The sequence below is a fragment of the Microcaecilia unicolor genome, chromosome 12 (assembly GCF_901765095.1).
Source record: "Microcaecilia unicolor chromosome 12, aMicUni1.1, whole genome shotgun sequence".
In the NCBI taxonomy this organism is placed as follows: Eukaryota; Metazoa; Chordata; class Amphibia; order Gymnophiona; family Siphonopidae; genus Microcaecilia; species Microcaecilia unicolor.
This window is the reverse complement of record NC_044042.1, coordinates 75906033-75928668: the sequence shown is the minus strand read 5'-3', so window position 1 is coordinate 75928668 and position 22636 is coordinate 75906033. Positions and strand designations below refer to the sequence as shown.

The 22636-nt window shown below is 47.0% G+C and overlaps 1 protein-coding gene across 1 annotated transcript in view; it reads left to right on the top strand.

Annotated features, from left to right (window-relative positions):
- The window catches only part of ACE (angiotensin I converting enzyme), an 87848-nt gene that overhangs the window by 50921 nt on the left and 14291 nt on the right, over window positions 1-22636 (top strand). The window contains exons 13-21 of the mRNA XM_030221319.1: window positions 442-578; window positions 5215-5373; window positions 5572-5662; window positions 9268-9411; window positions 11578-11769; window positions 12715-12812; window positions 16249-16418; window positions 17274-17497; window positions 21574-21718. Of these exons, the coding sequence (XP_030077179.1) occupies window positions 442-578; window positions 5215-5373; window positions 5572-5662; window positions 9268-9411; window positions 11578-11769; window positions 12715-12812; window positions 16249-16418; window positions 17274-17497; window positions 21574-21718 (1360 nt within the window). The remainder of the gene's footprint in view (window positions 1-441; window positions 579-5214; window positions 5374-5571; window positions 5663-9267; window positions 9412-11577; window positions 11770-12714; window positions 12813-16248; window positions 16419-17273; window positions 17498-21573; window positions 21719-22636) is intronic.

The window sequence follows — 22636 nt, the reverse complement described above, 5'->3', positions numbered from 1 at the left end:
GGATAAATGGCTATTTACAGAGTGTTCAGGTTTGACTAGCATCTAATCTGATATGTCTGCCCATAGCCTGAGGGTGGCAGAACTTACAGGTGTTCGCTTTATGCTCTGAGGATAGGAGGTCAGTCTCTAATAGCCAAGCTGAAGACCTAGAAAGACTGATAGAAGAACTCAGGTTCCCCTGTTGTGTTTTAAGACATGGAGCAAAAGTGGTGAGAATTACCCAACAAGTAGATCAGGATTAGAGGCTATCTAAAACAGATATTCATTAGATTCGTGTGCATGAAATGATGTTAATTTGTGTACAGTCTCACCTACTTAAAGCTTTTAACCATCCTTGATGGAGGGATCTGTGATAGACCCTAGACTCCACCTGATCTTCGATTCCTCTGCTTTCATAACCCATTGGTTCAGCCTTTTCACTTTTTTTTCCTCTCCCTGCAGATAAAATAGCAGATGAAGCTCAAGCTGTCACCTTTTTAGAGGAATACAACAGCACAGCTGAAGTAGTGTGGAACGATTACGTTGAGTCCTCGTGGGCCTACAACACCGATATCACAGACCAGAACAAACAGATCATGGTATAGATTATTTAGTCCAATGTGTAATGCTCGTCAAATGAAGGGAAGGGTCGGTAGCTTCTAGACCAAGAAACCAAATCAAAATGAAGTAATTCAAGGGTGGGACAACATCGTCAGCCGCAGCCCATCAGGTTTCCAGAATAGACGGGAATGTTTAGACGCACTGGAATGCAGTCAGTTTTGTTTAACTACCAATGACTAGTTAACAGGAAATTCAGACTGAACATTAATTTTGTTAGAAAACTGGAGATGCCATGAAGCTGGACCCGGTGGGGGAAATTTTCTAAAGCATTTTCCACCTATAAAGCATGTTTAACATGAGGATAATAGCTGTTATAAAAGTGTATGGGAGAACACGCATGTAGAATAGGCACATTGAAAGGTGAAGGCTATTCTATAACTGCGCACCTGCAGGTATGCACAGTAAGGGGTCCTTTACGAAGCAGCGGTAGGGCTAATGCGCAGGTAGCGTGTGCCAAATTGGAACTACCGCAGGGGTAACGTGGGCACCCTGTGATAGTTTTGAAGTCGGTGTGCTGTTTCCTGTGGTAGAAAATATTTTTCTGTTTTGTACCACTGGGGGGGGGGGGGGGGGGAGGGCCTTCCTGGAGGTAATCAGCAACACGGCCATATTGGCACATGCTGTATGAGTACCGTGCGTGTAATGTGTGAACCTTTACTGCTAGGTCAATGGATGGCGATAAGGGCTTAGGTAGTAAATAGCTCTGCATTACATTTAATTTTAGCACATGGCCATTCAGTGCCCCCATTATAAAGAGTCTTTTTTCCCAGCCTCTGTAAAACATGGCCCGGCGCACACCAAAAACATGTGCCCACCCTACTGCAGGCCACTCTTTACTGTAGCTTAGTAAAAGGACCCCTAAATGCAGCAAAAAAAATGCCACTTTTGCATGCATGCACCCTCAGCACTATTCCATAAGAGTACATAAGTAATGCCTCACTGGGAAAAGACAAAGGGTCCATCGAGCCCAGCATCCTGTCCACGACAGCGGCCAATCCAGGCCAAGGGCACCTGGCGAGCTTCCCAAATGTACAGACATTCTATACATGTTATTCCTGGAATTGTGGATTTTTCCCAAGTACATTTAGTAGTGGTTTATGGACTTGTTCTTTAGGAAACCGACTAACCCCTTTTTAAACTCTGCTAAGCTAACTGCCTTCACCACGTAAGTGGCATAGCACATATCTGTAAGGAGGAGTACACATGGACGGAGCATGAGTGGGACATGAGCGTGTCTTCCACTTACAAGCCCAGCTTAGAGAATAGTGGACGTTGCATGCATTGCGTGCCACACTTAGAGAACACCCGTTTATACCTGCCGTAGACCTGGCATAAGTTGGCATGTCTACATGTAGGTGCACCGAGGAGGGTTTACACTAGCATTCTATAATGAAATTTGAGCGTCTGTATTGCATTAGGGAGCCCACATCAAGGGGTGTTTTACTAAGCCGCGGTAGCATTTTTAGCTCGCAGTAGAAATCAGTTGGCGGTAAAAATTACATAACAAGGAATATAACAGAACACAAACACTTCATTCAGGAATAATACAATCTTCTTTCTGCTTAAGAAGTCAGGAAGTTTCTGAATAGAAAAGATTTTAACGCCCTTCGAAATGGGCCATATTATGTCAACTCCCCCCTTGCCTTTATGTGCTAAGCAGTGCTGTAGCCATGGGTGGGCACAAGCCTTCCCATTTTGAGCTCAGGCCCACCCAGGAGCGGCACAGCTGTGATGTGGCTGGCAGGGATTTCCAAGCCCTGTCAGCTGAAGACTCCTGGCATCTCTCCCTCCCTTCCCCCTCAGGCGATCGGAGTTTTTTGAACTCCACTCCCGCAACATCCCAGTAACTTTTAAATCCTTCAGTTCATCACCGGCAATAAGCAGTGACTCATACCGTGGGACCAGAAATTACATCAGAGGGAAGGCTCAGGGCTGGCACGAGAACTAAGGGACTTAAAAGGTACCAGGTGTTTGGGGGAGTGGAGTTGAGATCCCCCCCCCCCCCCCCCGATTGCCATGGGAGGAGGGGAGGAGAGATGTCAGGCAGGGGGCAGGGTTCTTGTGCCCACTCACTTTGGGCTCAGGCCCACCCAAAATTGGGTGTTTGGCTATGCCCCTGATTAACGAGTTGCATATGTCATGTACAGAACAGCGCTGAGGGCTAGATTCTACGTTTGGCACCTAAAAAATCACTACTACTACTTATCATTTCTATAGCGCTACTAGTCGTATGTGTACACTTGAACATGAAGAGACAGTCCCTTCTCGACAGAGCTTACAATCTAATTAGGACAAACAGGAGAAACAAGAGATAAGGGAATATTAAAGTGAGGATGATAAAATAAGGGTTCTGAACAAGTGAATAAGGGTTAGAAGTTAAAAGCAGCATCAAAAAGGTGGGCTTTTAGCTTAGATTTGAAGACGGCCAGAGATGGAGCTTGACGAACCGGCTCAGTAAGTCTATTCCAGGCATATGGTGCAGCAAGATAAAAGGAACGGAGTCTGGAGTTAGTGGTGGAGAAGAAGGGTGCAGATAAGAGAGATTTACCCAGTGAACGGAGTTCCCGGGGAGGAATGTAGGGAGAGATGAGAGTGGAGAGGTGCTGAGGAGCTGCAGAGTGAATGCACTTTATAGGTCAATAAGAGTTTGAACTGTATGTGAAAACGGATAGGGAGCCAGTGAAGTGACTTGAGGAGAGGGCTAATATGAGCATAACGACACTGGCGGAATATTAGTTGTGCAGCAGAATTTTGAACAGATTGAAGAAGAGAGAGATGGCTAAGTGGGAGACCTGTGAGAAGCAAGTTGCAATAGTCTAAGTGAGAGGTGATAAGAGTGTGGGTGAGGGTTCTGGTAGTGTGCTCAGAAAGGAAAGGGCGAATTTTGGTGATATTATAGAGAAAGAAACGACAGGTTTTAGCAGTCTACTAAATATGTGCAGAGAAGGAGAGGGAGGAGGCCTGCTTAAACAGCCATGCCTAAACTTTGGCGCAGTGTATAGAATTAATGCTTAGGCGTACAGGTTGCATGTAAATTTAGGTGCCACCATTTGCATCAGTGAAAATGTGGTGCAAATGCCCATGCCTAAATTTACATGTGGATCACCATTATTCTGTAGTTACATGTGTAACTCGAAACCACGCCCCCGATCTGCCTCCAAATGCCCATGACCCTACCATTTCTATACCCCCTTTTTAGGACTGCAAGTAAATTTTAGGCGCAGATCCCACGCCTAACTTTACACGCGTTAGTCCCAATTCAATCTAATTAGTGCCAATAATTGCTTGTTAAAAAGCCAATTATTGGCACTAATTGGCTCATTCTATTAAATTTGCATGCGTAATTTTTGCCGAGCTTTATAGAATCAGGAGGTGAGTGAGCACCTGGCACTTACGCACCTGAGTGTACACTCACCCAAGTAAGTGCTAGTGTTCTATAATGTAAGCAAGCTCATGGGACTAGATTCTTTATATGGTGACTGAAAAAGTGGTGCTGAAAATACTTCCGCCTAGGCGTATTCTATAAACCGTGCCTAGATTTAGGCGCGGTTTATTGAATATGCCTAATGGGTTTTTAGAATATGCCTTGCGGTATAAACTTTAGCCGTGCCCGTTTAAACTTTAGGGGCCCTTTTACTAAGCCACATAAGTGTCTGCACATGCCTAACGCACGCCAAAATGGAGTTACTGCCCGACTACCGCGTGGCTCTTGTGGTAATTTAAATTTTGGTGCATGCCCGATATTCGCGTCCGAAAAATAATTTTTCTTTTCGGATGCGCGTATTGGATGTGTGCCAAGTGGAATTTGGCACGCGTAGGTCTTTACCGCCCGGTTACCGCATGAGACTTTACCGCTAGGTCAATGGCTGGCGGTAAGGTCCCAGACCCAAAATAGATGCACGGCAATTTTCGTTTTGCCGCACGTCCATTTTCGGCACAGATTTTAAAAAGGCATTTTTTTGCAGGTGCGCTGAAAAATGATTTTGCGCGCACCCAAAATCCGTGCCTACACTACCGCAGGTCATTTTTCAGCGCACCTTAATAAAAGGACCCCTTAGTGTGAATACCAGAGCCTAAGTTATGAGCAGAGCAGGCGTATTCTATAACCCTGTGCCTACATTTTCAGAACACCCATGGCCTGCCCATTCCATGCCCATGGCCACACCCCCTTTTTGGCAGCACGCATTAGAATTTACCGCACCACTTTATAGAATACCTCTAGCAAGTTGTGTGCACAAATTCTAATTAATGCCAATTAGTGTAAATAATTGCTTAAGTGGCAGTTATCGATGCTGATTGGCTTAAGTAATTAAATTGCGAGTGCAAATCCAGAATACAACCGGATTTGCGCACGCAATTTTGGTCGTGCTATATAGAATCCAGGGGATGGTGCTTAAATTTAGGTGGCAAGTTATAGAATGAGGGGATCAATGTCTTGTCGTAAATACAGCCCCAGCACCACTTCATGTACTTCTTAGCTGTTCTATGGGAGGACATTTTCAGCCGAGGTAGTTTTACCATTGAATCCGATCCTTCCTTAGAGCTGTTGCTTCCTCCATCTATTCATTAATCTCTTGCCCTGGCACGCCACTGAGATTCTGTTCTTTGTAACAGCTCGACAAAAACCTGAAGATGTCAAATCACACTCTGCAATATGGCATGCAGGCCCGGCAGTACGATTATACGGACTTCCAGAACCCAGAGATGAAACGCCTTCTGAAGAAGTTGAGTGACATCGGCAGGTCAGCCCTGCCGGAGGTTGAGCTGAAGGAGGTGAGGGCAGGGAAAGGGAAAGACCAAGAGACTTAAGGCGGGCCCCAGTAGCCTCTGCGGACTGAGTAAAAATAGCTAAACTAAATACGCCTTACTCTCCCTCTTTTTATCTTTTGTTCCTGATGCTGCCACATAGTCTGTCTCTGCACAGACAGAAACCATCTGCCTTACACTGATATCTTTTTTATATTTTATTAGTACAACCAAATACTCTCCGATATGGAAACTGCTTACAGTGTGGCTAAAGTTTGCAAGGATGGCAACTCAAATTGTCAGCCCCTGGACCCAGGTAAGGATTACCAGTAAGAAGGGGAAGGGACTTGATATACTAACTTTCTGTGGCTTTTGCTACTACATTCAAAGCATAGTATATACAGGTACTTATTAATAGCTTGGGCAATGGAGGGTTAAGTGCCTTGCCCAGAGTCAAAAGGAGCTGTAGTGGGAATCAAACCCAGTTCCCGGGAATCAAACTCTGCTGCACTGACCACTAGACTACAAGGGGTTTCACCTGCTTATTGTGCCTGATGCTTCCCTGGAAAACCCCTTCCCCAAAAGGGTTCCTCCTTAAAGTAGCAGTGTCAAAAACTAGGGATGTACATTCATTTGACATTTCCTATGTCCTTTCATGTTGTTGGCATGTTTTATTTTTTCTGTGTGCTATCAATACTGTGCACTCTTCTGAAAGAGAATGCATTCTTTCAAAAGAGTGCCCACTGGTCACAAAGAGAGTGTGCTCTTTCAGAAGTGCATGGGAAGGGGATGGCACTGTTCCTGTGATGACAAAAAGGGGGGGGGGGAAACCCTAACAAAAAGAGCATTCATGGAAACAACACGGCAACTGAGACAAAATGAACACACGTAGCACATCTTTCGCCACCTGAGATTGCACTAGGAAAGAGGCAACTTTCTAAGACATTTCCACTCATAAAAGAGAGTTTTATGCACTAAAATGGGGCTTTATGGTCCAACACATCTGCACCTAAGTGTACACATGTGCATCAGGGAGGGATTTCTGAGGTTAGAACTGAGGTGGAGAACATACTTATGCACATACGTTTCAATTCTAAATGCACATGTGTTTTCATGGAAGAAAGCCACTTTTAAAAAGTGGAAAGTTTCCATTTGAAAACTGGTGTAGAGGGTGCAGCCAAAAAGGATATATATATATATATATATAGATAGATAGATAGATAGATAGATAGATAGATAGATAGATAGATAGATAGAGATGCAATGAGACCTTACTAATAACCTGGGTTGAGTAAAATAACATGTCTTAATCAGTGGCCTAGGTACGTGGGGCCAGGGGGGCCTGGGCCCCTGTAGATTTGGCCCTGGACCCTCTCGCCCCCCCCTCCCACCGTCACCTGCCTTTGCTGGCGGGAGACCCCAACCTCCATCAGCTGAGGTCCCCTTCTTCCTGCAAAAGGCTTCCTTGTACGTGCAGGACGTCAGACTAACAGAACGAAGCCTTGTAGATCAGCTGATCTGCAAGGCTTCGTTCTGTGAGTCTGACGTCCTGCACGTACAACATGCAGGACGTCAGAAACAGAAGGAAGCCTTTTGCGGGAAGAAGAGGACTTCGGCTGGTGGGGGTTGGGGTCCCCCACCAGCAAAGGTAGGCGACGGCGGGTTGGCGTGGGAGGGGGGGTGGAGAGGGTCGGCGGCGGGGGGGGGGGCAAAGTTGGTGGTGGTGGCTGTGGTAGTGGCGGGGTCAGCAATGGCGGGGGGGGGGGGGTGAGTGTTGGCAATGGCAGGGGAGGGGGTCAGCGGCAGGCTAAAATGTGCCCCCTCACCTCGGGCTCTGAACCCCCTCCCGCCGAAGTCTGGCTACGCACCTGGTCTTAATAATAGCCCACATTGATAATGTCCCACTTAATTAAAGAAAAAAGAAATATCTAGAGATTGAAATCACTGTAATATATAATAAATCACAATATTGGCTCTGGTTAACAGAGACTGAAAGTATTCACACTAAGGGAAAAAGTTATCAATGTGAACTACTGCTAAGACGTGTTATTTTATCACTGACTCATGCAATTTTAGCAGAGGTCCCATTTTATGCAATGAGACCTAAGTACTAATAACCTGGGTTATCAGTAAAATAGCCTGCCTTAATGGTAGCCAACATTGATAACTTTCCCCCTTAATGTAAAAGAGTAGGCAGCTGTCACGAGGGCTCTTCAAGGAATATTGGTGATGCACACCCAGAGCTGCTAGAGTGAAATATAGCCAGGGCCCCACCTCATTCAGATCAATTTAACAGGCTGCAGTGGCGTTCCTAGGGTGGCTGACACCCGGGGCGGAGCGCCGATGTGCCCTCCCCCCGGGTGCAGCACGACCCCCCCCCCCCCCGGCAAAACGACGGACAGCCCCCCCCCCGGGTGCATCTTTACCTGCTGGGGGGGGTGCCGCGAGTCTGTTGGCAACGTTCGTTCCCTCCTCCCTCTGCCCCGGAACGGGTTACTTCCTGTTCTGGGGCAGAGGGAGCAAGGAACGAGCGTTGCCGACAGACACGTGGCACCCCCCCAGCGGCGTGCACCCGGGGTGGACTGCCCCCACCGCCCCCCCCCCCCTTGGTATGCCACTGACAGGCTGATCTAGTTCCAGTGTTACCCACTGTATGCACATCAGGAACTACATCTCCCTGCATGCAATAGGGCAGCACCAGGCTTGATCGGCCTGTAAGTGTTCTCCAGGATCCCTAAATACAGCAGATAATGCAGACTAGATAGAGAAAGTGGGTGACTCCACATCAGAAGGAACAAGCAAGTCAGTCTTAGTTTTTTCAACTCCCATTTCAAAGTTATTTTTAAACTACCAGAATGCATTGTAACAGGAACTGAGAAGTCTCACTTCTTTTGCTCTGACCAAGAGTCCACTAATATCACCCAGTGCCACTGAAAGACACAGCTGGGCCCAGGGTAGGACCACCGCCTGCCCCCCACCCCCCCCCCCCGGGCCACTACACCGCACCTCCCACTCTCATTGCCCCCCCCCCCCCCATTCGGGGCACCACCCCTGCCCACCCCCTTATGTTTCTGTGTCTGACTGCTTCTCCCTTAGTCTGTCATCTCCTGCGTGCCAGCACCTGGATGATTGCATTTACGCGATAATCCGGGTCCGGGTTATCACGTTAATACAATCATCCATCTGGGTCCTCCTGGCATACAGGAGCAGGAGAGAGACAGACCTGAAGCAGGCAGGCAGGAAGAAGCTTGCTGGCACCGGGCCCCCCTCTTGGAGGCCAGGCCCAGGGAATTTTGCCCCTCCCGCCCCTCAGGCCCTCTCAGCGGCCCTGGTATCACCTAATGCAGTGGTTCCTGAATGTATCCTGAAGACCCTTAGCTTGTTTTCAAGATATTTGCAAAGAATATGCATGAGATAGATTTGTAAATACTGCCGCCGTTGTGTGCAGATTTCTCTCATGTACTTGTATGTTCATTGTGGATCTCCTGACAACCAGACTGGATGGGACAGGATTGGGAACTACTGACCTAGTGGATTAAGGGTTGAACCTGACTTCAGGAAGGTCATAAGAAACAAACAGGTGGAGCCGAATCTGTTGCAAAAACTTCTGGAAGTTTCCTGTCATGAGCAGGCCTGCGGACTTCCGCATGGTGAGAAAGATCTTTTCACCAGGCAATATGATGGTGACAGGTGCTCCCTAGGGTAGACCCCCAACTTTGACCTTGGTTCCCATTTCTCTTGGAAAAGAAGGACTAGACGTTTTTAGATGCAGTGAGGCAAAGCTAGAACTGTTATTCTTTTGGACTTGACCTGGATCAGGTGACAGACTGATCACTCTCGCAGGCTTGTGGGATGATTGTGATCGGAAAAATGTGAGTCCCACCAATTCTAAGCCCTTTCAATGTGTTCCTCCTCCTGCAGACCTGACTGAAACCCTTGCCAAGTCCAGGAATTATGATGAACTCCTCTTTGCCTGGAAAGGATGGAGAGACGCTTCTGGAAAGGCGATCAGAAACAAATTCAAGAGATACGTGGACCTGAGCAACAAAGCAGCAAGGCTAAATGGTCAGCACTGCCTCCCCACTCTTAACATTTCCTCATATCTCTGGCTTAAGGTTTCAGCCATGCATTGATTTTTTGCCCCTCACATCTAGATGCATTAGATCATCAAAACCCTTTAACAGGAAGTGGAGGGATGTCACTTTTATGCTCTTAAGTAGTGTGGCTCGTGAAATTTCAGCTAGACAGATGTGTTGATGGTGATCTTAGAGCAGACTGTTCTGAAGAGACCAGCAATATAAAGTTTGAGAGTGAAGTTTGATTCTAAACTACTAGTAAAAAAGGCCCATTTCTATTTGAAAGGAAACGGGCACTAGCAAGGTTTTCCTCTGAAGTGTGTATGTTTGAGAGAGTGACTGTGTGAGAGAGGCTTCTGTTCCTGCTGCTGTGCATTCCCCGTGTTGTGCTGATTCACTGCTCCCTGTATCGTGGCTCCGCCCCTCTCCCTTCTACTGGCCAGTCTGGTGTGGGTTGTGTGACATCACTATTATCTTCTCTAACATGATCCACGGTTCCAGGCAGCCTCAGAATGTTGGAGGTGAGAATTATTATATAGGATGTTTTTGCAGTTGTATTTCTAAAGTAATGCAGAGCTGTTTGCATTGCTTACGGTTTTGCACCAGCTGAGGTATTATTTGGATTAAACAGATCTAGCTGTGGTGGCTCAACCTTGGATTCTTTCTTGCTTGGATGACTGGAATGCTATTTGTTGATTTCAGCTGGTGCAGTTAACATAGCAGCTCAGATTATTTGGATATTGGAAGCTGAGGCCATATTACTCCTATGTTACAAGCATTGCTACCTTGATTGTCAGCCTAGCTGAAGACTGAAGTGTAGCAATAAGTGAGCTATAAATGTAGTAAATGAAATATAAATGGAAAATAGCATTGTTAGTCAGTAAAACAGGCATCTTGTCAGTTAGGGAAAATTTCATAATTATTTCCCCTTACATCTGCTGTGTTCACAGAGTGAAAGTTTTTGGGTAGTCTCATCTTTTGGTGAAGTGAGACTGAAATGTAGCTGTGCTTACTATCAAGTATGCATATGTTATCTCTTGTTGGGCATGCTAGGTGGATCATGCAGGTTGCCATCTGCTGTCATCTACTATGTTACTATGGAGTTTATTTTCGAAGAATATGGCTGTCTCAAAATGCCCAAGTGGATGCCCGTGTACTTGAAACCTCCAAATCTCAATTTTGCAAAAAGGACATCCAACACTACAGTATGTTCAAATAGCAAGAGGGTGTGTTGTGGGCATTTTTTGGCCAAGACTAGGATAGAGGCTGACTGAATGTTGAGTTTGGTTTTGGCTCTAAATCCAAGTTCAGGTTTTGGCAGAAAATGCAAGTTCATTTACAGCTGAAACCAAAACTTCCCCTCTCCCCCACCAGGGCAAGTCCTCTGGCCCCCCCCCCCCCCCCCGGTCCTTGCCATCACTATCTACTCATGTCCCTCCCACACAGAGACTTGGCCTCGGACAGGCCGGGCTGGGCCACCCACCTTCCCCCACCCTCCCCCCCAGAGGACAGCTGAAAGCCAGCCCCTCGCCCGCCCGAAGGACCTCCCTGAGCCTACCTTTAACTTCCCTGGTGACCTAGTGGCCCCTTCAGAGCAGGAGTGATCCCAATCACTCCTGCCCCCACTGATTCCTCCATTGAAATAGCTGCTGACAGGTCCCACAGTCAATGGAAGAAGAAAAAAGGACTTCCTCAAATCTGCTCCAAGTTAGATTTTGGTCAAGCCAGAACAAATGACAGTATACACTCCATTAACAGATTAGATAATACTATAACAGGTAAGACTGCATCAAATTAGTACTTTCATTCAGTAAATAAAGAATTACAGGTTGCATAATCCCAATTGTTGAAGCTTAAATGAGAAGAGAGATAGACCCTTTTCTTTTCAAGCAGTTCCCTGTTAAAGCAGTCTGCAATTTTACAAATCTCTCTGGCTTTTATCAGCCCTAGAAAGAAAACAAAGCCCCTGTTTGTCAGAGATAAGGAAATTCAAAGAACAATACACAATATTTGCAACTCAAGTTACCATGCACACCCACTGACACGCAAATACAATATTCTAAATTATGAGGTTCTAGGATGCAGTCCTATGTTACTATGGTAGTTTTACAGGTTATTTCAGGAACCTTTCTGCTTTTTATCTCTCTGTATCCAGGTTTTGAGGACAACGGAGCCTCCTGGAGATCAGTTTATGAAACGCCCACCTTAGAAGCTGATCTGGACAACATCTTTCAACAGCTGCAGCCCTTATACCTGAACCTGCATGCCTACGTCCGTCGAGCGCTCTATAAGAAATATGGTGGGAAATACATCAATCTGAATGGCCCTATTCCTGCCCACCTGCTAGGTAAGGTTCCCGAGGGCTGCTTGAGTGAAGCAAAGTACAGAATATTTGGGGAGGGGAGGGGGAGAGGGAGTATTGCCTGGTGAACCCCATCCAGAGTCACAAAGCCCAAATCAAGTGTACTGCTGTTGCAGACAACTAATGACAACTCTCCTTCAAATGAAGTGCTTGAGTTAAAATCAGTGGCGTAGCTACGTGGGGCCTGGGGGGCCCGGGCCCCCATAGATTTGCCCCTGCATCTCCCTGCCTCTCGACCCCCCCCTCCCGCCGCCAACCCTCTCGACCCCCCTCCCGCCGCCAACCCTCCCCCACCGTGGGCTGCCTTTGCTGGCGGGGGACCCCAGCTGAGGAGGTCCTCTTCTTCCTCCAATTTGAAGGCTTCGTTCTGTTTCTGTGAGTCTGACGTCCGACGTCAGAAACAGAATGAAGCCTTCGAATCGGAGGAAGAAGAGGACCTCCTCGGCTGGTGGGGATTGGGGTCCCCCGCCAGCAAAGGTAGCCCACGCTGACGGCGGGGGAGGGTTGGCGGCGGGAGGGGGGTCAAGAGGGTCGTTGGCAGGGGTCATCAGTTGGTGGCGGTGGCGGGGGGGGGGTGGTAATGGCTAAAATGTGCCTCCTCAACTCGGGCTCTGGACCCCCCTCCCACCGAAGCCTGGCTATGCCCCTGGAAATAGTTAAACTTCGAAGCAGTGGTGGTGGTGGTGGTAGATAGAGAAGAGGGAAACCAATGCTGAGAGTGGAAGGTCTGGGCAACAAATTCACATATTTAACTGATAATTTAGATGTATGGCTGAGAGGGTAGAACATTTTGCTCATCTGTATATTTGCTTTCCCAATTCTTCTGTCTCTCCTACTTGCCTCTTTCATTCTTTTCTTTCCATTCTTACCCCCTTCTCCTCCCTGCTGTATTACTCTTCTTCCCATCACCCAAATCTACATATTTCCCAGGTAACATGTGGGCCCAGTCCTGGAGCAACATCTTTGATCTGGTGGTTCCCTTCCCCAGTGCAACAAAAGTAGATGCCACACCAGCCATGATAAGTCAGGTATGAGAATTTGCACATGGGTGAAGAGCAATCATTGGACATTATGGGTCACATGTTTAGAACAGATAGTTCTCAGATCTAAGTCTAGGGAATCTACAAGTCATGGCCAGGATGAGAGAGTGGAATACTGCCCATATAATTTGTTAATTGGCCAGGTTGAAATTGTAGACCTTTGACCAGAGCTTGGAGGTTTCCCCAGTATAGTGTATCCTTCTATAGCACTCTGTTTATCAGCTCACTTCTGTGTCCATCCAGGAATTTTCATTGTGGATTTAAAGCCAATGTAGTATTGGTTCAAATTGTTCATATTTATTTGTTCCCAGCAGTGAGATATTTCATTGCTATTGTTTTCAGTGCCAGTGCACCCTAATAGAGAATGACACGGGGATGGGGATTTGCGGTAACCGCGGTGACAGGAACGGGGACAGAACCTGCAGGGATGGGGCGGAGATAAGGACAGAGCCCATGGTGCTGGTGTGAGGACAGGATCCAAATTTGTCCCTGTGTCATTCTGTACTTTGAAGGCTGTTAATGAATTAGACAGTTAGTTATGTTTGAGTGATGCCAATGATGATGTTTTGATTTTTTGGAAAAACAAGCAAAGTGCTGGCTACAAATGGCAAAATTTGCACAAGGGATCCTGTGCATTCCTGCTACCAGCACACCTTCTGAGAAGGCATTTTCTGTTGCAGGAAGGACTATGGAAGACGGGAGAGCTAGACTGAAGTGGAGGAGTAGCCTAGTGGTTAGGGTGGTGGACTTTGGTCCTGAGGAACTGAGTTCGATTCCCACTTCAGGCACAGGCAGCTCCTTGTGACTCTGGGCAAGTCACTTAACCCTCCATTGCCCCATGTAAGCCGCATTGAGCCTGCCATGAGTGGGAAAGCGCGGGGTACAAATGTAACAAAAATAAAATAGATACTATTGGAGATTCTACATGGAATGTTGCTACTATTGGAGATTCTACATGGAATGTTGCTATTCCACTAGCAACATTCCATGTAGAAGGCTGCGCAGGCTTCTGTTTCTGTGAGTCTGACGTCCTGCACGTACGTGCAGGACGTCAGACTCACAGAAGCAGAAGCCTGCGCGGCCACATTGGTGATCTGCAAGGGCCGACTTCTACACTAGTGGAATAGCAACATTCCATATAGAATCTCAAATAGTAGCAACAGTGGAGGAGTGGCCTTGTAGTTAGGGTGGTGGACTTTGATCCTGGGGAACTGAGTTCGATTCCCACTTCAGGCACAGGCAGCTCCTTGTGACTCTGGGCAAGTCACTTAACCCTCCATTGCCCCATGTAAGCCGCATTGAGCCTGCCGTGATTGGGAAAGCGCGGGGTACAAATGTAACAAAAAAAATCCTGAGATTGTTGATTACTTATTATTCATCCACAGATTAAAAAATGTTAACAGTGTAGGACATATTTCTCCCCCACTATGACATACAGAGTGGATTGTATTTTATACCCCTGGACATTTGAACAGGGTGGGTTAGGGTTCCTTAGGGTAGTAGAAGTCAGCTATTGTTGGGATTGGAAGGATAGAGGGGGCGGGGGTATTATTATTATTAGTGGAGGAGTGGCCTAGTGGTTGGGGTGGTGGACTTTGGTCCTGAGGAACTGAGTTCGATTCCCACTTCAGGCACAGGCAGCTCCTTGTGATTCTGGGCAAGTCACTTAACCCTCCATTGCCCCATGTAAGCCGCATTGAGCCTGCCATGAGTGGGAAAGCGCAGGGTACAAATGTAAGGAAAAAAAAAGTTATGGTTGCTCATTGTTATAATTGTTTTCAATTTGTGATTTATAAACAACAGTTGCACAGAATATTGTTCGTTTTTATACTTTAATAAAAACATTTAAATATAAAATCATAAGTGTTTGAGGCTTCTGCAGATGAGGACAGAGCCTGCAGAGGATGGGGGTGGGGACCATAGACGGTCGGTAGCCAACTGTTTTGGGGAGGCTAAAGGGGGCGGAGCTTTCCTCTGTAGGTCGCTGCCAAGGGGGCGGAGGGGCGGAGTTTGGCGCTGCCAAGAGGGCGGAACTGACCTCCGTATTCTCCCTGGAAGTGACGTCAATGACGTCGCTGCCACGGAACTAAAACAATTAAACCGCACACGCGAGGGGAGCGGGTAGGGCGGGTGCAACACCCGGAAGTCGACCATTGGGCTGGGGAGGCTTAGCCTCCCCAAGCCTCTTATATGGGGCGCCTATGGTGGGGACAGAGATAGAGCCCGCGGGGATAGGACACGGACAGAGTCTGCAAGGATCGGGACAAACTTTGTCCCTGTGTCATTCTCTATACCCTAATCCACTAATTCTATAAAGTCAGATGCTCAACTTTATGCTTAACCCACAGAGTTGCACACTCAGTTTATTGAATAAGGTCAGTTGTGTGCGCAACTTGATTCACTAACTGGTTGTGAACTGGAGTTATCAGCCAATGATTGACTTTAATTGGTGCTAATTAGCGCCAATTAGCAGTTACATGCATAACTACCCTTAGTTGTTATTCTATATGCTTTGTGCGGAAATTGCAGAGGGCACTGTGGACTTGGGAGGGTCAGAGGCATGTCAAACAGTTAGTTATGCAGGTTATAGAGTGCATTTAGGTGCCTTGGAGTTGGCGTAAGTGCTTGTGCCTAACGGTTAGGTCTGTAGGCGCAGACTTATGCTGGTATTTTATAACAGTAGTTCCGCTCAGCACACATCATCTCTGTGCCTAAATCTCGGCATCATGTATTGAATTTACCCTAAATATATAGTGATGGCCAGGGGCGTAGCTACGTGGGGCCCCTCTGCATTTGACCCCCACCCCCCCCCAGCCACCGACACCTCCGTCGGCCACCGCCCGCCCGCCCTGCCACTGCAGTAGGTTCCTTGTCTGCTGGCGGGGGTCCCCAACCCCCGCCAGCCTAAGAGTCTTATTCAGCGTCGGTGGTCTCTGGCGCCTTTGCTGTGTGATGATCTGTTTCTGACGCCTATATACAGGATGTGCACAGTGCAGGATGTCAGGAGTTCGAAACAGATCATCACACAGTGAAGGCGCCGGCGCTGAAGAAGACTTTTCGGCTGGCAGGGGTTGGGGACCACCGCCAGCAAACAAGGTACCTGGCGGCGGTGACAGGGGAGGGTTTTTGCGGCGGTGGCGGCGGCGACAGCCGGGGGGGTCGGTGGCGGGGGAAGGCGGCTAAACAGTGCCCCCCCTCCCGCTGAGGTCTGGCTACGCCCCTGGCGATGGCTGCAGTGGGCAGCCTCTTAACACTGAGCCTGGGCTTCCACTAATGTGTATTACCATGGTACCTTGTATTCTAAAAATGGGAAGTGAGAGAGAGCTTGAGACCATTACACTTTTGTACATACTGCTCTTAGCACTGTAAATTAGGCCTGCTCACCTGTGCTGACTCTAGAGGGAACTTTATACTTTTCTTCCAGGGTTGGACACCACGGAAGATGTTTGAGGAATCTGACCGTTTCTTTACATCCCTTGGGCTAATCCAAATGCCTCCAGAATTCTGGGCAAAGTCCATGATAGAAAAACCCAAGGACAGGGAGGTGGTATGCCACGCCTCAGCTTGGGACTTCTACAACCGGAAGGATTTCAGGTCTGAGACAGGGGGGAGAGGATGCGGCCTTATGCAGATTTAGCCTGCTAGGGAAAATTACTGTCTTACAACATGTTGACTACATTGGGTAGGACGTGCCCACGAGATTGGAAGTGGGCTAAATCATGATACAGTTCGCATGTCCATTTCTAGTTTTTGTGCATTTACTTAGGGGTCCTTTTACTAAGCCGCGTAAGCATCTACGCACACCCAAGGCACGCCAAAATGGAGTTACCACATGGCTACCACGTGGCTCTTGCGGTAATGTCATTTTTGGTGCGCGGCGAAAAAGAATTTTTATTTTCTGCCACGCGTATCGGATGCATGCTAAGTGGAATTTGATGCACGTAGACCATTACTGCCCGGTTACCGCGTGAGACTTTCCGCTACCCAAAATGGAAGCGAGGCAATTTTCATTTTACCGCACGTCCATTTTTGGCAAAAATTTGAAAAAGGCCTTTTTGACAGGTGCGCTGAAAAATGATTCTGCGTGCGCCCAAAACTTGCGCCTACACTACCATAGGCCAGTTTTCCATGCACCTTAGTAAAAGGATTCCCTTAAAGATCAGGGTCCTACGTCTACAACCCCTAATGTGTATTATCTGGTGACCCAATTTTCCATTAGTTACCCATTAGTACATAAGCACGTAAGTATTGCCATGCTGGGAAAGACCAAAGGTCCATCAAGCCCTGCATCCTGTTTCCAACAGTGGCCAATCCAGGTCACAAATACCTGGCAAGATCCCATTGTTTGACCCCTCATTTTCTGCCTGGTGGATCTTATTTGCCTGCATTTTGTCATATAAAGCCTTTTAAACATTTGCTCTTTCCTTCTCATATCTCCCCCCTTTTCAGAATTAAACAGTGCACAGTGGTGAACATGGATGACCTAATCACCGTCCACCATGAGATGGGCCATGTACAATACTTCCTGCAATACAAAGACCAGCCAGTCTCCTTCCGGGATGGAGCCAATCCTGGCTTCCATGAGGCTATTGGAGATGTCTTGGCTCTCTCTGTTTCTACACCCAAACATCTCCACAGCATCAACCTGCTGGATAAAGTAGAAGATAATAAAGGTGTGTCTTGTTGTATATTCTTCGTCACTTTAAGGGGAGAGAATTTCCCTGTATTCGGCAATGAGTTGGGGAAGAGTCCCCAATAGTTAGGTTGAATGTGTTAGCTAATTTATGAAATGGAAGACTAAGCATATCTGTGCTAATGCTGATTAATTGGTAATATGTCTTCTTCTCTTCTCCAGAAATATTACACAGTGCTCTCAAAATGTTCTAAGATGCAAATTCCTGAGGCACCATGTGCTTTTATTAAGGTTGGGATGCCTCCAAAGTCCCTCCATCACTGAGGAAGCAACATCTTCCTAGGAAATCATGTGGTTCTCTTGCATAGATGTAATCAACCTATCAGATACCCCACTGTAGCTATTTGCCTGAGCAACTCCATTGCTCAACCTGTTTAGATGCACTTTAAATGCAGTTCTGACGTCTGCCACCAGAGGGAACCCACAGCAAATTCATAGGATGACTATTGCATTAGCAAAAAGACTTGACAGGAAGTATGTTATTTTGTATTGCAGTGGTTACAACATGGACTAGGAATTAGGGTAACAGATGGGTCCAAGTCATTGGGGGCAGGCTGAAATGGGGTTAAATTAGGACTGGCTCACCTGCCTCTGATGACCTGGACCATCTAGTAGCAGGAACGTCTAGGTCTAGGATTTGTGGGTTCTTGTCTCAGAAGGTGTGCTGTATTTCCAGTACTGAAAAAAAATCTTGGTTAATACCTTGAAATCTTCAGCCCAGTGATCTGTGGCTGCTAAAAAAAACAAATAGAAATGTTAGGGATTGTTCAAATGAAAACAAACTTAAGAATATCATTATTCCTCTGTATAGGTCTCTGGTGCAACATAAGAATATAGCCGTACTGGGTCAGATCAATGGTGCATCTAGCCCAGCATCCTGCTTCCAACAGTGGCCACTCCAGATTACAAGCACCTGGCAGAAACCCAATTAGTAGCAACATTTCATGCTACCAATCCCGGGGCAGTGGCTTCCCCCACATCCATCTCAATAACAGACTGTGGACTTTTCCTCCAGGAACTTGTCCAAACCTTTTTAAAAGCTAGATACACATCCTCCAGCAACGAGTTTCAGACCTTAACTATTCTTTGAGTAAAAAAATGTATTTCCTCCTATTTGTTTTAAAAGTATTTCCACGTAGTTTCATTGAGTGTCCCCTAGTCTTTGTACTTTTTGAAAGAGTGAAAAATCGATTCACTTTTACCCATTCTGCACCACTCAGGATTTTGTAGACCTCAATCATATCCCCTCTCAGCTGTCTCTTTAGCCTTTCCTCATATGGGAGGAGTTCCATCCACTTTATCATGTTGGTCGCTCTTCTTTGAACCTTTTCTAATTCTGCTATATCTTTTTTGAGATACATCGACCAAAATTGAACACAATACTCAAGGTGAGGTTGCACCATGGAGCGATACAGAGGCATTATAATATTCTTGGTCTTATTTTGCATGCCTCTCCTAATAATTCCTAGCATCCTGTTTGATTTTTTGGCCACCGCCACACACTGGGCAGAAGATTTCAGTGTATTGTCTACAATGACACTTAGATCTTTTTCTTGAATGCTGACTCGTAACGTGAACCCTAGCATCAGCTAATAATGATTCAGATTATTCTTCCCAATGTGCATCACTTTGCAATTATCCACATTAAATTTCAAGTTTCCTAAGGTCTTCCTGCAGTTTTTCACAATTCGCATGTGTTTTGACAACTTTGAATAGTTTTGTATCATCTGCAAATTTAATCACCTCACTCATCGTTGCGTTTTCCAGATCATTAATAAATTTGTTAAATAGCACCGGTCCCAGTACAGATCCCTGTGGCACTCCACTATTCACCCTTCTCTATTGAGAAAAATGGCCATTCAACCCTACCCTCTGTTTTCTGAAACCCAGTCTCAGCGTACCTGCCATAGACATGCCTAAGTGCGGCAGGAAAGTGCGTAACTTACAGTATTGTGTAAGGTGAATATGTGGGAGCCCTGCACGTGCCACCTCCATGCTCCATTCACATGTACACCCCTGCAGTTACATGTTATAGTACTTACACACATGCGCTTATAGAATAATGCTTAGGGGGCTTAGATGCGTGTGCTGATTTTACCTATATTTACACCTGCAAAGGGGTGGGGGCATATATACAGGCGCCTTGCTACAGACTTGCCTTTCTCATGGTTGTGAAAATGATGTGTTGGCAGAAGCATTTCCCTACCTTGTAATGCAGGTTTACGTGAACAGAGAGGCCAGAACTGCCACTGCCCTGGGACATGAGGACCCTAAATCCAGTTCCAGTTAAACAATCAGCTTTCTTCCTTCTCCTATTCACGAGAAATGTTTGGGGCCCTCAATCCTCCCTATGCACCTCTGTTAGTTTGAAGTGGTGTCAGTGGAAAGGGCTTTTAAGAACACCCCAATAGCTGTCACAGAGCAGTAGTCTGTTCTGGAGAGTCTACCATCAGAGGTTCTTTAGTTCAAGGAATTGTCCAGTGGAAATAACTCATGAACCTGAATACGTTTAGTATTGTAAACATGCAGTAGCCACATAGGATCCCATGCGGTATAGCAAGCTCCTGGAAATAAATAAATAAATGTAACTCACCTAGGGCCCCTTTTACCAAGCTGCGGCAAAAGGGGGCCAGCGCTGACGTCAGAGCGTGTCTTACACACCCGCCGAGGCCCCCCTTTTACCGCAGCTGGTAAAAGGGAAGTGTCGCTTTTCTACAGGAAATGGCTGGGTGGCAAGTAAAGCACTTGCTGCATTGCCATTTCAGGGGGGAGCCCTTACCGCCATCCATTGAGGTGGTGGTAAGGGCTCCCATGTTAACCCAGTGGTAACTGGGCAGCGCACATCACTGCCTGATTACCGCCAGGTACGCTCCAGTGCTACAAAAATAAATACATTTTTGTAGTGACAGAAATGACGGTATGTTAGGGGTTGGAAGTACTGCTGGGCTGCTGCTGGTACTTCTGGTATAGCGAGCTGTAAGCCCGCTTTGGGCTTACCGCTGCTTAGTGAAAGGAGCCCTGAGCTTGGATTTGAAAAAAAGTAATGTATCGAAAATTCAAATCCCGGTCATGGGCAATGTTTCCTCTAAGGAGTGGCGTGGTGTATGCAAATGTTTTTCCATGTGAGCAACAAGTTTTAAAAACCAACATTTTTTGAACTCCAGTATTAGCAATGCATTTCTGTACATAGAACAAAAAAATTTTTTTTATAAGTGACCATCAGTTGACTTTTCGAAAGAGAAGGGCGCCCGCCTTCCGACACAAATTAGGAGATGGGCGTCCTTCTCGCAAGGTCGCCCAAATCGGCATAATTGAAAGCCAATTTTGGGCGCCCTCAACTGCTTCCCGTCGCGGGAAAGCAGCCGGAACGCAGCACACAGCTCATCTGGGCTGCCGTCGGCCTTCCTTCTTCTCTGCGTGTGTTCCGCACTCGTGTGCCGTAACGTCGGCGAGGGCGGGACACAGGCAGGTAAGGAAGGCCTACGGCAGCTCAGATGAGCTGTGTGCTGCGTTCCGGCGGTTTGAATAGTGAAGCCAGGTACCCGGGCCGGGTGGAGGGTGGATGGCAGCGGCGGCGACTCTGGGGGGGGGGGGGGAGCGGTGGCGACGGCGGTTCCCTCACTCGCAGGTGCGCAGGTTCCCTCTCTGTCACGCCCCCGTCATCACGTATTGACGCGGGGGGCGGGACAGAGAGGGTCTCTACTGCGCATTTGCGAGTGAGTACGCCTCCTGCCATTTATATGTTTGATATTTGCATGACATCTTTAGGTTATCGTTAGCAACACTTTCATTTTCCTGATATTTATATATATATAATGTTTATTGTTCTTATGATGCATGTGTATAATTAAGGTTCTGATATGATTTAATCATTTTGATATTTTCCTGTGACATTTTGGGAAGTTATCACAGGATGCCTGAGCATAAGCCACAGTATGTCATTTTAAGTTGCATTAGGCATGTACCAGTGTGTTAGTACCTAACACAGCTTAGTAAAAGGTTACCTATAAAAAATAGTCTAAGCTTGACATTAATTCTCCCCTTCTATCTTTACAGAAAGCGACATTAACTACTTGATGAGCATGGCCCTGGATAAAATTGCCTTCCTGCCTTTTGGCTACCTGATGGACCAGTGGAGGTGGAAAGTATTTGATGGACGGATCCCAGAATCCGAGTATAACCAGCAGTGGTGGAACCTCAGGTGAACCGTGTCCATGCGTTAGTTAGGATAAAATATTCCCTTTGCAAAAAAAAAAAAAAACCCAGGACAAAACAACAACTCAGGGGGCATGTATGTCTTTTAAAATTTGACAGGAAATAAATATGTAACAAGGAGAATTTTCTGGCAAGCAGAAAATTTAAAAACAGGAGTTACAGATTCTCATGACACAGTGCCGTAGCGAGGGCTAATGGCACCCGGGGCGGGTCGCCGCTGTGCACCCCCCCCCCCGGGTGGAGCACGGCGCTACCCCCCCTCTGCGGCGCACCCCCCCCGGACCGCATTCTTACCTGCGGGAGGGCCGATCCGCCCCGAGTGCACGTCACTCGGAACTGCGTCAGCCCCGCTGGTTCCCTGCTCTCTCTACCCCGGAACAGGAAGTAACCTGTTCCGGGGCAGAGAGAGCAGGGAACCAGCGGGGCCGGCACCCCCCGAGCGCGTGCACCCGGGGCGGACCGCCCTTCCCGCCCCCCCCTTCCTACGCCACTGTCATGACACATATTTAAATTCCTTGCTATTTCATTCAACACAAACTAGTGTTTTGGTCATCTCACTGTGGGAAAAGTGTTACTTGGTTTCTTTGACAGAATCATCTACATTCTGTCAAAGAGTGCAAGCAATATGAGAAACACTAGTAGGGGGCAATTCATTTCACATGGAGGGGCATTTTGGATATGTCTAAATCCAATTTTGGACGTTTTGCAAAAAAAACATCCAAAAACCCAGTAGCGAACATGGCCATTTTCAAATCAGAAAAAAGCCCAACTTTTTGTTTTGAAAATGATCATTTGCTAGACATTTTGTGCTTAGTGCATCTGTCTTTTTGGACCATTAAAAAAAAAAGTCCAAGGGGAAAATGCACAAAAACAATCCATTGGGATGTATGGGGGACCAGCATTC